We start from the raw sequence: 14,726 nt of genomic DNA on the forward strand, positions 1-14,726 counted from the left end.
GTGCCCAGTTCCATGTCCTGAGACCATGAATCTATAGATAACTTCCAGCCTAGCTACAACAGAACAGTTTGCTAAGTGCAAGGGGATCAATAAATCAGATCCTAAACCCAGTTCATTGCTATTTTAAGTTAATTACAAAGGGATTATTTTCATTTAGCCCAGTACCTATAGAAAATAATAGTGTTAACATGAACCAATTATTCCTATTCCGGTTCAGTTCCCTCTCGTGTTGTACAGGAGTTTGACTGAACTGATTTTAACTGGAGCACCAATCAATACGATCCCTCATTGTGGCGGGAGATGCCAGCTATTCAGATGCATGAGAAAAAACCCCTCCAAATGAATATAGGAGTAATATAAACATATGTGGATGCAAAAGGGATTTTCAAATGTTCTTTTACTTTGTTCATGAATCTCAGAAAGCTGCTATGAATCAGGAGTGGGGGAGGAGAAAGCATAAAAATATTAATCTGTTACTTATCTTCTGACATGTTCTGGATCAATGCCTGGTGCACGTGCAATTGATAAACTATGGCATTTGCCACAAAAGCTTATTTAATCTTCTATTCCCAAACTGACCAAGGAAAACTAGCACCCTTAAAAATTAAGTTTCTAGGTACAGGGTTTTTTCCTTTCAAATAAACAGACAACATTGTATAGGCTGTCTGTTCTATTTTAGAAAATGTTTTTTGTCTGAGAAAAGACTGATCTTAAGTAGATTATCTATGGACTGTTTCCTACCGCTTTTTGTCTCCCCTGCAGTATCTTACTGCCAGAGTTTAGTAGACAAGTATAGTCTAGGTTCAGCTGTTTTATTTCTAATTCTATCAGTTCAAACTGAGATAGCTCACACATCTGTTTTATTTCTGAGAGCACTGCAAAGGAAAAGAGTCCAGCTCATTCTAATCAAGCATAAACTTTCCTATAAATAACTAAGGACCTAACGAAACAATTGTTTGGAGGAAATGAAAGTGTGTTTAGAAACTCAAATTCCTCTATACTGTACGTCTGAGCTGTTCCAGTTTGAATGTCTTCCTGACAGCACAGATCAGTTGCTCTAAGATGCTGTCCCTGGAGTCAGCAAACTGAAACTATAGCAGGAAATCCAGGTATTAACATCATACTATGTGCTAATTATAAATCATCATTTCACAACCTGACATTATTCACTTCTAACATCTTTTAACTACATCACATATTTGCTTTCTAATCAGAGTTTGACAGGACAGAATGTCTGACATGAGACAGTGATCTTTTAGTAAGACAGCAGTTCAAAGATTGCAGCTTTTACTTTTACTTAGTAATGACCTCAGTTTGATTTGCTGTTCCACAAAGAAATTGTAGAGTTTCTTTAAAAAGAGGAAAAGTTTAAATAATTTGAAAAGCTTCAAGTTCCTGACTTGTTTTCTGGTTTTGGTTTGTTCCTTGATGTTAGATGTTAGCCATCTTAACCTATCTGCAAAATTTCTGTCCTATAGATATAGCTTCTGCAAGCATAATTTTCACCTTTCTACCTTTTTATTTTAACATACCCTGGGAGTTTTATCTGGTGATCACTGCAGTGTTTCTATGAATGCAGTCACTTGAAAATGGATGAACATTTGAGCAAGTATTGTATGCGAACTTCATTACTTTGGTTTGATTTTTCTTAAAATGTGAATTTTTGTATCATATAATAAATACTGAAATATCCTGCTGTATCTCTCAGTTCCAAAAGGCCAAAAAAAAATTTTTAAGCACCATCAATTTTTTTAAACTAATTAAATACTAGCTGATAAGAAACTACCAGAGTCCATGAAAAACTTTTGAATTCACTCTTTCATGGTAAAAATAAGATTTTTTTTTTTCCCCCAGCAGTATGTGTAGATTTTTTCCTACTTCAACTAGATGAGAATGACTGAGGCAATAATCCTTTTCTTACAGGCTTACTAACATGAAGGACAGCATGGATTACTGTTACTTTTTGAAATGTTTTAAATATCCATTGTGTATCCTGTTTTTCTGGCACTAGACAACTTCAGAGCTGCCAAGACTTGCCATTTATTTTATCTTAATAAAGAATCAATAAGCCAAATCTTGACTCCCAGCAGCTGATAATTTAGGACTACATTTTTAATTTCCAGCTGCTGTCTTTTGTCTATCTGGTTGTTATTTTTCATTACTATTTGCTCTTTTCTTTCTGTGACAGTAAATCCTTCAGATATGATTACCAATTCAGCCGTCTGCCTGTTTGCTGAATAAGATCTCTTGCTATTGATTACCATAACAACTAAATCCTACACAGAAATGTCACTGGTCAAAAAGCCAAATACTCCTCTACTGTACAAGACACTCAGCAGACCTGCAGAAAGCCTGGCTAAAATAGACCAAAATGCTTCTAGAGGCTTAAGCAGGTTATCTGAGATACAGTAATCATGTAGGTAGGGCAGGCTTTGCAAGATCTGGCTTTGCAGCTGAGAAGGCAGCGAGCAGAAGCGGGGAGGCTGGGAGCATACAAACCTGCACATCGTAAGTCCCATTTAACAGGACAGGCCTCTGGGAATTGATGTCCTGCAGTACCCCTGAAAGCACAGTGCGGTTGACTTTCTGGAAGTCTTTGGAGTGGCTGAATTGCACCATGTTGTGGAGAGCCAAAATTTTAGTGTCGAGCTCAGCATCCTGCCTGGTGCGGTTGTGCAGTCCTAGGTGGTACTTGCGGAAGTGTTTGATGAGATCTGTGGGGTCGTTCCCGTAGTAACCATACCCACAGATGTTGCATTTGAAGTCCTGAAGCTCTGGAGACAGAGGCGCTGTATCTGGATTATCATTTACCAGCAAATCTGCTTTTGATTTGTTCAGCCTTAAACCCCCATCTGAAGGCACTTGTGGGTTTTTTGAGGCCATGGGGACCGGGCTTGAGCCTTGGCCATCAGTTTGACCACTTTGCACTTGCACTGTTTCATCTGAAGCTTTTGGCGACATCTGATGCTCCTCATTTGTCTCCGCTGCATCTCCTGACGGGGTACAGACCACATCTTGGGTGTCATCTGCATCTGATTTTTGAGGAGACTTCAAGGGCTCACAGATTCCCCCAACAGCTGGAGATGAGAAAGCCAGCATATTTCTGTCTGTCACCTCATCATGAGGGAAGGATGGAACATTTCCTCCCTTATTGTGGCTTTCATAATTGAAGCCAGCCTTTTCACTCAGCACTGAGCTTTTCAAGTCCTTTTTAACACTGGAAGATGGCTCTTGGACATGCATGCAAAGTTCCTCCTTGTTACTTAACTCTGCCGCATCACCCTGGTCAGTGTTTTCTTGCATCTGCTCTGCGGAAAATTCTTTTTTCCTTCCAGACTCTTCACTTTCAGTACCTGTAGACTCAAGGGTCTGTACCTCACCTTCACTAGCAACGTTTCTTAGAGGGGGATTCTTTTTCCGGACCATATCTACCACAGAAAAAGAAAAAAGAAAGAAAAAAAAATAGAGAGAAAAAAGAAAGAAAAAAAAAGTAAAAAAACCCTATAGAATTATTCAAGATATATAAGATATGTAACAGATTATAAACCTGACACTTTTAAAAGCATTCTGAACTATATGAATACATTGAGAACATTAACTTTTCAGAAAATTTTTGTTGAACAGGTTTTTAAGCAATGCAGAAATCTTTTTAAAAATTAGCACAGTGAGACTAAACTTAAATAAAAAGAGAACTGTAAAAAACCTAAAAAAACCACTTCCTTGAGAATCAGTGAATTGCAGGTTTCATTATCTTTTGGGATGATAATGGTCTGGCAGGAAGAATTTTAAATTAATGCTTCTTTTAAAATAATTTTAGAAAGCTAAGGGGAAAACTAAACTTTTGAAGTCTAATGTTCATACATAGTACATTCACAAATAACATGGCTTTGCAAAAATAGACCTAAAAGACATAATCTTAAGAAGAACTTAAACAAGTTATTAGGAAGAAAACAGATTTAGGAGGGTAAGTACTTGAGATTTCAGAGAAAGTATTTTCCTAAGCAGGTATCAGTTTCCATATAGCAAAGTTCCCCCTCCTACTGCCCATAAACTTCAAACAGGATTACACAGATATTCTAGAGTCTGGCCACACAGTCCATTATTCATGTAATTAGTTCTATTTGCCAAACAAAGAAAAACTAACTTTATTAGGAAACCCGCTGTCAATAAAACTTTACAGGCCTGGATCCAGACATTTGACATCACTGTGTGGCTGAGCCAGGATCTGCCCTGAAAACACCTGGAATCCACATGGATCTCATCAGCCAAGCCTTTCAGTCCTCCTTGCAGACATAGCCACTACTGCTAAATCTGCAAGTACACTTCCAGGATCCATTTAAGGAAGCTGAGACAGGACAGCAATAAGGATCAGAGAGAAAGGGAGAGTCTGCCACCGATGAGTTAGCTGCTTTCTGAACAGAGGAGATTATGGAAGGACAAGCAAACACGCTATGCAGGTACTAATCAAATTCCTCATCCACTTCACTTTCCCCACTCTGTTTAAGAGAAAATATAGATATTAAACCCCCTGCTTTCTTGACTGTGTGGTTCTGGATTTGATATTCATCACCAGCTGGTTTGATCCATTTGTGTTCACATGCTAACTATGGGCAGAAGACAGATGTGCCCCAACTTTTCTATGCTCTTAATCTTTGCCAATGCTGTATACAAGGATGGATGTTTCTCTTTGCCAAATTGTGTGTGGTCTGGTGGCAGCAGCCTGCAGTACCACACATGAGATGTGAGTTACAGACTCAAGTCAGAGCCCCCATTCCCAGGCCAGCCCTGGCCCAGCCCTACAGAGGCACTGCAGATATACATTGCTCTGCCAAGAGAGGACCACCTGGCAACTCTGGGAGCAGCATTGATGTGCTCCAAATGGTGCTGTATCCAGACCTTTGAAAGCCATGGACAACCTTCTCAAAACAGTACTTTGAGAAGCAAGGCTGGAGACAGAGGTTAAAAATAAAAGAACAGGCATCTGTACATCCTCTTATTTACATCTGCTCCACATGAAAGGGCACTATATGCTCTGTTGATAAAAACAGACAACTTCTTAGGGGAAATGTTCAACTTGTGTCTTGGGCTGGATCTGTTGTCTTTGTGGTTGAGCTGATCCACAGGCAGCATGGGCTACAGCAAGGCGGCTTTCACACAGAATGCCAGCTCATGTTACAGAAATTTTGACACTCCGTGTGGTCTTAATAGGTTTCTTAAATGCCTACTGTGATTCCTTACTGTAGAAGACACGTATGCTTGGGAACCAAATGTCTTCTTAATATCAACTACACCTACCAGGAGATGTGTGAACTAAATTAGACTCATTTTTTCCTCAATAACTTCTGAACCATGAAGTCACTCAGAACTCAGAGAAAAGAAATATTTTCTGCTGTAGTAAGAGAACTATCACAATACAGACTCAGCCAACTAAAAAAACATGCAAATATATATAATTCAAGGTATAAAGATAGTTGTCAACCTTTCAGCAGTGCTACATCTCTGTGAGACTCCATGAATGCTCTTGGTTAATACACACTAAAAATATCTGTGAGTATCTCTGGTAGGTGTTCAGCTAAGTATGTATTTTTCTCCTGGTTACACGTCCCAAACCATTTTAAAAAAAACTTCAGTTTAAATGCAATTCGTGGCAGACGACAGAGAAAGAAGTCCTCACTGCGCAGTGAAGAAAAATCAGAAATCAAGAAAGTAAACACCACGACTGTTACCTCAGTCAAAATTAAACAAGACTAAATGCAATGTTCTAAAATGTTTTTGTTACAGATATTTTTGGCAGATAAGGAAAGCTTAGAGATTTGCTATCTTCATGACAACTGACAGAAGAGAATCAGAGAAAAGGACAGAAAAAAAGCCCCTTTAAACAAAAAAAAAGAAAAATCTAGACTCTCTACAGGCTAACTGGACAGTAGATGTAGCTACTTTAGTTCTAATTTTGCCAATACATTTGTGAGTCTGGGTTGTTAATGGAAGGGGAAGAAGGAAACCATATCTGCCTAATGGAGCTTTTTCATGCAATATTCTACATTTGGAGAAAGAAAGGAAAGAAGAAAGAAGATAACATTGACATCCTTAAGCTGAATTTAAAAGTATTTTCCCTTCTGTTTTCTTTTAGCTTTTGAAAAATCATCTGTCATTTATTTGATATCCACACAAGGGGATGGTAAGAAAAGACACAGGGATTTTTTTTGCTGTTGAAATTCCACCACTATCATTTTTCAGAGACGTATTATGTAAATAAAACTACATTTGCAATACTCCTAAATTGAAGAAACCATCCCTTAGCAAGTCATAAGTTAGATACAGAAAGAATATAGCCACTCTGAAATTATTATCTCTAAGACAAATAACAGATTGCACAATGTTTTATTGTGTGCCAAGAACGTTTTCGGTTAACAATTTCACTTGAAAAAATAGATCACATACTTGTAAAATCATACCCAGCATTGACTTCATAAGGCATGTGGCTTTAGAGTGCTTTTTACAATTATTAATTCTATTAGTCAACTAGCAGGCGGGCTAATGCAATTGTCTTAGAAGATGCACGGAAGACACAGAAGACATTTTGAGAGCTGATCTGTATATCTGCAAAACAAAACAAAAAAAAATATTTTCCTTCCTAAGTTATGCATTCAAAATATGGTATTCACTTAAAAACATTATTATACCTATTGTACATTCCCATGCATCTATTACTGGAAGCTATACAAATAAGAGTCTGCTGCTCTCTAATGCCCTCAAACATGAGAAATCCCATAGCTCTCTTCTCCTCAGACACACGTGCTCTTGCACACACACACACTCACACAAAAAGACAAAAAATATCTCAGAGCTAATGTTTACCAACACAAAGTCTAAAACAACTTTAAAGTAACTGTTGAAAATGAGCTGTGGAAACAAAGTGTCTTAAAAATTCACATGCATCATCATGGGACTGGCCTAATGGCATCTAAATAACTCCATCAGTAGTTGTAAGTTAACCTCTGCTGGCTGCCTTGTGTTCCACTTCAAACAAAATTAGTGTTGTTACTTTCGTTGTCAGCAGGCAACTTCCCACATCTCTATGGTGCCATCACAAGAGTAAGGGCATATGCTGGGTGCTAATAAAGATGCCAAGTGAAGAACAGCTTTGGGACCGAGCTACCTTTTCAGCGCTGAATATAGTGATCTGCCCAAAATAAAAGAATTACTAAGCCTGATGTGAATGAAAGGACTTCTGAGGGAATTTTGGATAAGGCCCAGGTTGCATCTATACGTACTTTCCCTCAAAAACAGCCAAGGCTACTCTATGTGGTTCATACATCTGCAATTTTCTATTCAACAGTCACTCACATCAGTTTATGCTTGGAAACAAAAACTTCTGCTAAAATCAGTTTGTAATTCAGGATAATGAATTACCATAGTGATTACTGTACTAAAAAAAAAAAAAAAAGAAAAAGAAAAACAAATTCTGGTAATCAATAGTTTCGTAAGAGTGGTGAAGATAATGGCTAATTACCTGCTGATCACCAGCTCCCCAGCGGGTCATTGTTGTTGCTCATTACTTTTACTGAATGTGATGGCTTGTCATCAAAGCCTATTGCAACAGAATGTTGCCTGGTGCTTGTGCTGCAGGTTTAGGTCAGATCTTAGTCATACACTCTTTTTAACAGAATAATCCATCTAGAAATATGTTTGAATTTTATGAGATGCCACTGACTAATCTTTGTACAAGTAGATGCACAAGCAGACGAAGAGCAAACTGAGTCAAGGGTATATGAAGACTGTGATATTATCAGTCAATATGCTGGAGCAAGAAAAAGTTAAATGAAAATACACATTTATATTCAACAGGCTCAAGTAGGACATCTTTGTTAAGGGATAGTAAAATTAATACTTTTACACGCATATATATTACACACCCACACAAAGACATATAATGCACATATGGCGCTTGAACATCAATCATTTTCCCAGAATAATGCAGCAAAAAATCATTAACTCTCAGTGTCTCAGCTTAATATATGTGTAATACTTACCTATCTCACAGGAGTGTTGCGAGGCTTAATTAATTAGTGACTGTAAAGCACTTTGTGATCCTCTAATGAAAGGTGCTATATAGCACAAAGTATTATTAAAATCATTAGGACCACAAAAAAGCCCTGTGGAATTCCAGCCTACACTGTCTGTTGGGGTTGGGAGTGATCTTATTATTAAAAAGAGACCATCAGACTAATAATTTTCATAATTTTTTCAAGATTTTTTCCCCCTTTGCTGTTGTGATAGCATGTTAGTAACTAAAAATTTAATCTTTATCATCTTAATAACATACACTCATGTAGTTTGTTACTGCAGGGCTAGAGAAGGGAGCAGTGCTTTTGGCATTCATCTGGCTTTCCCTTTTAAGAAAAAAAAATTGAGAGATTGAGAGACATATTTTGACACCTTCCCACACTCCACTCCAGCAGGACAGCCGATCATGCGAGATCGCAGGATGCTTGCTGTAGCTGCATGGGAAAATTATGCTGTGGTTTTAATTTCTCTCCTTTTTAGACTTCTTTCTCTTTCACAAAAAAAAAAAAAAAAAAAAAAAAAAAAAAAAAAAAAGAAGAAGAAAAAAATAAGAAAAATAGAAAAAGAAAACACAAGGCGCAAAACAAAACCCAGTTTATTACACATAAATAGACTACAAAGACTGTCTGCTGTTCTTCATCTAAAAACCCCTAAGTGTTCAAAGTGCCGGCTTCTATCAAGCGCATGAAGTCCTAATCAATGCGGAGCCTCCTCCCTGCTCTCCGTACAACAATCGAGCATCTGTAAGGCACACGAGCTGCGAGGCCAGAGAGCTCCTGTTTTGAGACTCCGTTTCTGGGAAAGCGTCTCGGCGGCGGCCCCGTCCCTGGGGAGCCAGCCGGCACCCAGCCCTCGGCAGCCGGGCCCGCCGGGCTGGCCCAGACCTGCGCCCGGCGCAACCAGAAAGTTAACAAGCTCATTACTACAGCCCGCAATTCAAAGACCTGCCATGTTTTCTAATTTAAGTGTTTACCAAAAAAAAAAAAAAAAAAATTAAAACCCTGTAAATAACACTGGAAATTCCAGGTGAAATTGCTGAAATTACTGAAAATTAGATGACATTACCAAATTAAAAACTACCCCAGACTCAGACACAGCGGTAGAGGACTGGCCAAAGCTGCTGCCCCTCTACCTTGCCTTGTGGACACTTGTACAATGAAATGACAGAAAAAAGATGTACAGCTTCACATCCCCACCATCTCTGCCTGGGACACAGAGCAGGAGGCAGTCGTACACGATACTTCTCTCCCACTTTTGCTCGTGGTTCTCAGAGCAAGCCTGCCAGCAAACAACCAATGCATGGCCGTCCCTAACTTTTCTTTGGTGAGAAGGGAAGGAAAGAACAATCCCTTTTATGTAAGGAACCCAAGAATCAGGCCCTATACCATGGGAGGGCAGAATAAGCTTAATGACAACCAACTGCCTCTTCAACAAGACCACCTCCTTTCTGCTTTGGCACAAGTGTCTTCACACATGACACAGGACAGAAGATGTCACAGCTCTAAGCAACTGACAAGTTAAGGAGTTTTTAATCTATACATGTTTTCCTGCAAGCCCTTAAACTGCATGTCCACTCTTTCCTGCCTGAAATTGCTAAGGTAGAACATGATTCCTCATATCAGTAAAATTAGGAAGGATCAGACATTGTAATTGGACAAACTGCATCTGTTTGATATTTTATACTTCACATGCTCCACTGAAATTATGATAGCTTCATCAATCTAAAAAAGTGCAAGAAGAAAACCATGTACTAGTAGAAGAAGAAAACATCGTATTAGTAGAACAGCATTACAGCAAAACACTGTTTTTTTTCTCCTCCTCTGCTACTCCTTTGCATTTTCAGGCTCTTCAGTTTAGCCCCTGATCACCAATTTGCTGAGGGCTGTTTGCAATTTTTTTCCCCACAAAGTCTACAACAAAGAGACAAGTGAAAAGAGCTGTGGTCTGTTCAAGCTTGCTCCTTCCCATTTACATTTACTTTCCCAACATTGATCGTTCTCAAATCTCTAAAGGTGCACTTTTGGACATCTTAAATCCTGTTCAGCTACAAAGTGCCATCACCTTCAAACAACTCTCATCAGGTAAATCTCTTATTAATTCACATTGAATTAATTCACAATGATCTTTTCTATTACCTTATGCTTCGCAGCACAGCATACATCAGTAATCATCTAGCCACTGGAATAAATCTAACCTTTTCTATGGGTATAAAGCAGACACTTGGTCATTTCAAAAGAGTTTAGGAGCGGCATTTCAAAATAGATTGTTTAAGCCCACTTCCAGACACTTATTTCATTTTAAGCTCACTCCTGGGGTAATCACACAGACACTTTCAGGAGAAACTGAAGCCAAAAGGTGATGTGTCTAAAGAGGTGACATGAAGGAGAATTGTATTCTACCTTACAACCAAAATGAAGAGTCCTAAAACTGCTTTTATTTACAAGTCCCTGAGCACAGCAGGTTGCTGCTCTGCATTTCTTACTGGCCTGCAGCAGCGAGCTTCTTCCTACCCGCCATCCATCTAGGATGGCAGAGCCCAACAAGGGAAGATTCACTTTGCCCTCATTTCCAATCAAGTACCTAAAAGCACTCCGTACACATGACAACTAATTAAAACTCAACAAAGCTTGTGAAACAGGAAAACTAACATCACTGCCATTTTATGGATAAATATAATTACCTACAGAGAAATAAAAAATTCAAAGTGTTCAAGGGGACGTGCAGGCAGAGGCCTTGGCTAGTGACTGAACCTGGGTTCTCTAGATGTCCAGGTCCATATCCCTCTCCTGTATGTATTTCAGTAAAGAAAGCATCACCCTAGCAGTTGGCAAAAGGCCAAAATCCTGTAATTTAATAAGGTACAGAAGGAGCATCTCATGCAAAAATCTAAGTGCTGCAATTTATCATGACAGTTATGGGATAAGCTGACATTTTATTTGTATGTAAATTAGTCTCCAAAACAGCATTAAAAGGCCGCACTTTCAGAGAATATTATGCCTTTGCTTCTCTGTTCTGCATTTATCTAAACTCAACTTTGTATATTAAAAGTAGTTTAATTTTTATGTATTGATGCTGCTTTGCATGCTCCCCAATCTACTGTTATTGCACCACGGAGAGAATCCAGCCTGATTTTCTTACTGCAATAAAGTAACTGACTTCTGCCAGGACTGACACCTCCTATGAGAGCCCTGCCTGCCATCCTCTCCAAATCTTCTGGTTATTCTATTAATTATCTGTCATTACACTTCATAGGATGCAGAACATTCCCTATCAAATGAAACTAGAGGTCCATTTAGTCTGGTGTTCTCTTTTGGAGATACCAGATCCTTCAAAGAAAGTTCAACTGGCTTTGGATAGAATCACTGACTTCTATGAAAAATAAATTGTTCCTAATCCTCAATGCTTAAGACAGCAGCTTACTTTCTAAAGAGTAAGAGGGTTTGTAGGCCTTGATTATCTCTCAAAATTTTACTATTTGTTTTTAAAGAAGTCTTATATATCCTCAAGTCCAATAAAAGTGACCAGTATCTATGCAATGATTCTGGTATCAGTGACATCTCACTCAAAAAGGAAATATTTTAAGTGTTTAGAGTTTGCTTTTTGCCAATGGAGTAGAGTTTTCTCTCAGTCTTGTACTAGCAAGAATCAAAGACCCCCTGGGCTGTGGGCACATCTATCACATCCCCACTGTTCATCCTGTCTTTAGGGCAAACAACCACTGTCTTGCCAAACACTTCTAGTAGGTGTGGCAATCTCATATGTTTCAATTTCTTTTCAGCCTGAGTAAACTCAGTGTTCTCTGTAATCCAAATATCCTTTGAAGACAATGGGAGTTTAGGGTTTGCAAATGACTCAGAACTGAATCTGAGTTGAGTGTACTGGCAGAGGCAAGCACAGTGCTACCTTCAGATGAAGAGTGAGGAAAGAAGGTGACCTCCTGGCTCCTAGGCAAGAGCAATCAGGTATGGGTACAAGAAATGACTCATTTGTTCTTTTGCATTAAGAATACAATGGACTGATCCTATTTCCCTTGAAGGTAATGGCAAAAGCCCCACTGACTGAGAAGCAATTCTGAGATGTGCTGTTCCTTTCTGCCAGGTGAGGTCTGTGATATGAGAGGAAGGCATCACAGTTCTCTTGCCCAAAACCTCAGTCAAATGGAACCATAAATTACTTGGGAGAAGAGGAAAAGATGCAAGGGAGATAGAGGATGGTTTTGGCTAGCATTCCAGAAAAGCTCAAATAATTTTGTTTCCAACTAGAGGCAAAATCCTTCCATTTGAAACGGGATTGAAATTTCAGAAACTGGGAAGGAGGCAGAAGTCTACAGCCTAGACCTAAAAGAGTAATATTAAATCATCACCGGAGAGGGCATTATTGTAGTACTTTTCCAGCCAGACCAGAATCAGGATGAACATGAGTTTGCAAAACTGTCCTTAATTTTTATTTTTTTTTCTTTTTAAAAAAATTTGGCAAGAGTTTCCAGACACAAGTTACATAGGTAAGAGAGGGCAACCAAGGGCAACCGGAGTTGAGCCCACATACATCAAAGCAGACTCAGGCTTTGGGTACCTATCCAAACTGAGCCTTCAAAGGTTCTGATGTTGCCCTATTGTTTAGCTTGAATCTTGTCGAAGCTTGTTCAGGAGAACCCACATTCAGAAGTATGGAAGAAGGGAAAAAGAACACACATTTTCCAAACTGTGATTGCAAAACAAAACAAAAAAATGTAAATCTACCTGCTGCAGGGTAATACTGGTAAGCGTGGCTAGCTATTGTTGCTCCATGCTTTTCAATTTCCATATATTAGCATTCATTGCCGACAATATTAAATCCAAAGTTATTTGGATGCTTTGATCAGCAAATTGAACCTTGAGTCTATATATGATGCACCTATATTCACATGAAGTTTACAAAACTATTATATTTCCCTATTTTAACTTTTTTCCCTCCACATGGCTGTGAGTTTCCATATATCCCACAGCCATACATTCCAAACACAGACTATTTTATTTAGTAATTTATTCAAGAATTTAGATAAAAAGAAAAGCAATGGAAATTGTTTGGCAATCTCTATATAAACAGCTCCTATACATTTGGGTTGAATCATCCAGCAATCACTCATCTTGACATGCCTGTGACAGATAAAACTTTCATCACCAATATGCCTTCTTGACTTAGAGATCAGTATACAGGGGATCCATATTACAAAATCTCTTTTACTGTTTATAGCTATCACAAAAATTAAAATCACGTTAAACATAAGCAAGTCAGAATTCTGGCACTGTTTTTCCACTCAGCACAAATAACCCCACTCTCCATTGTGAATGGGGGAGAAACAACAGCAGTGGCAACCACAACAAAAGACTGGATTGTGTGTTCCCTACACAAAACAGAAAGCTGTGCCTATTCAAGAAACCTTGGCCATTTGTCAGAAATTACAGAACTGATGTTGGAGCCCAATATTAGCTCCAGCCAAAGCAGTGGTGAATTACCTTGCCATTTGAATCATCCCTATTAACAAGGAAAGACTCTTGCAGTACATATCAAATGATCCTCACGCAGACTGAGAAACAGCCACTTTCTTAAAAAAACCCAAAGTAAAATACATTAAAAAAAGACCAAAGTGAATGCAAATGGATTCACTCTGAGTGGTTTGTGTATTATTTGTCCTTTTTATCTCTTATTTTTCTTTTGAAGCTGAGAAATGAAGTGAAATGCTGATGAGAAAGCTAGTCTTACAGCGCTTTCACCTTAATAATTTGTTATGAAACGGCTTTAAAACAGTAGCATTTTTGGGAAAGTCGTAAGAATTGAGTACACACATTCGCTGAGGAGCATGATCTCTGTTTTACCCATTTCAGTTCTGGTCAGAAAAGGGGGAAGGAGGGTGCAGAATAAGAAGACTCCTTGATACTCTGCGTTATGTGGCTTTGCAGCAGCTATGTGAGTCCTGGCAATCCTTTAAAACTGGCAAGGGATGCCAGCGCCAGCCTGCTGACTGCTGGATGAATATATATAGTGCAAATAATGCTGTTCTTGAATCAGTTTTTCCCAAACTCCCACATAAACTTTCCATGGGAAAATCTCATAATGCCTGCATAAGTGATTTTATGAATCTAGCTTTCAGCTTTTGATAGAAGATTTCTTACACTACTGGCTTTGATTCTTTATTGCACAAAGGGGTGGTGCCAAAAGCCCTCACATTAGCCTGGACCATGCAGACATCAGAAATTTAATTTAAACATCAGTAATCTGCCAGGATCATAAAACACATACAAAAAAAGATTTAATTTTTTTTCCCCTAGTAGGTAAATATGTAATTTCAGAAACACGAGTACAGCATAGGTGGCAGAATCTGCACGCAGCAACATATAGACAGAAACTAAAACTACCAATGAGAGTAGAAATCTTCAGTCTGCAGAGACGAACAGAAGCGAACAGTTGTTTTGCTCCTATTGAAGATATATTTTGAAATAAGTTGGGCACTATATTTATTTTTCAGAAATAATGCACCTGAATGTTCCTTAAATATATACATATATATATATATATCACTACCTATCTAAAGGTTACAGAGAGGTACAACCACAGATTACACTAATATTTCCAGTCTCAAAAATCCCATGTACGCAAGCAAGTCTTACCACATTGTTCCT

The 14,726-nt window shown here is 38.5% G+C and overlaps 1 protein-coding gene across 6 annotated transcripts in view; it reads right to left on the reverse strand.

The window, feature by feature from the left end:
* TRPS1 (transcriptional repressor GATA binding 1) overlaps positions 1-14,726 on the reverse strand; it is a 213,303-nt gene that overhangs the window by 167,614 nt on the left and 30,963 nt on the right. For 3 of the 6 annotated variants that reach the window (XM_064395140.1, XM_064395109.1, XM_064395117.1), the window contains exons 2-3: positions 6,442-6,600; positions 2,500-3,428 (exon numbers count right to left, since the gene is read on the reverse strand). In XM_064395140.1, the coding sequence (XP_064251210.1) occupies positions 2,500-3,428; positions 6,442-6,478 (966 nt within the window). In that variant the 5' untranslated portion in view covers positions 6,479-6,600. Of the gene's footprint in view, positions 1-2,499; positions 3,429-6,441; positions 6,601-14,726 lie in introns of those variants that run through there. The other 3 variants (XM_064395131.1, XM_064395124.1, XM_064395123.1) reach the window with 2 other exon arrangements.

The sequence above is a fragment of the Passer domesticus genome, chromosome 1 (genome assembly GCF_036417665.1).
Source record: "Passer domesticus isolate bPasDom1 chromosome 1, bPasDom1.hap1, whole genome shotgun sequence".
Taxonomy (NCBI): domain Eukaryota; kingdom Metazoa; phylum Chordata; class Aves; order Passeriformes; family Passeridae; genus Passer; species Passer domesticus.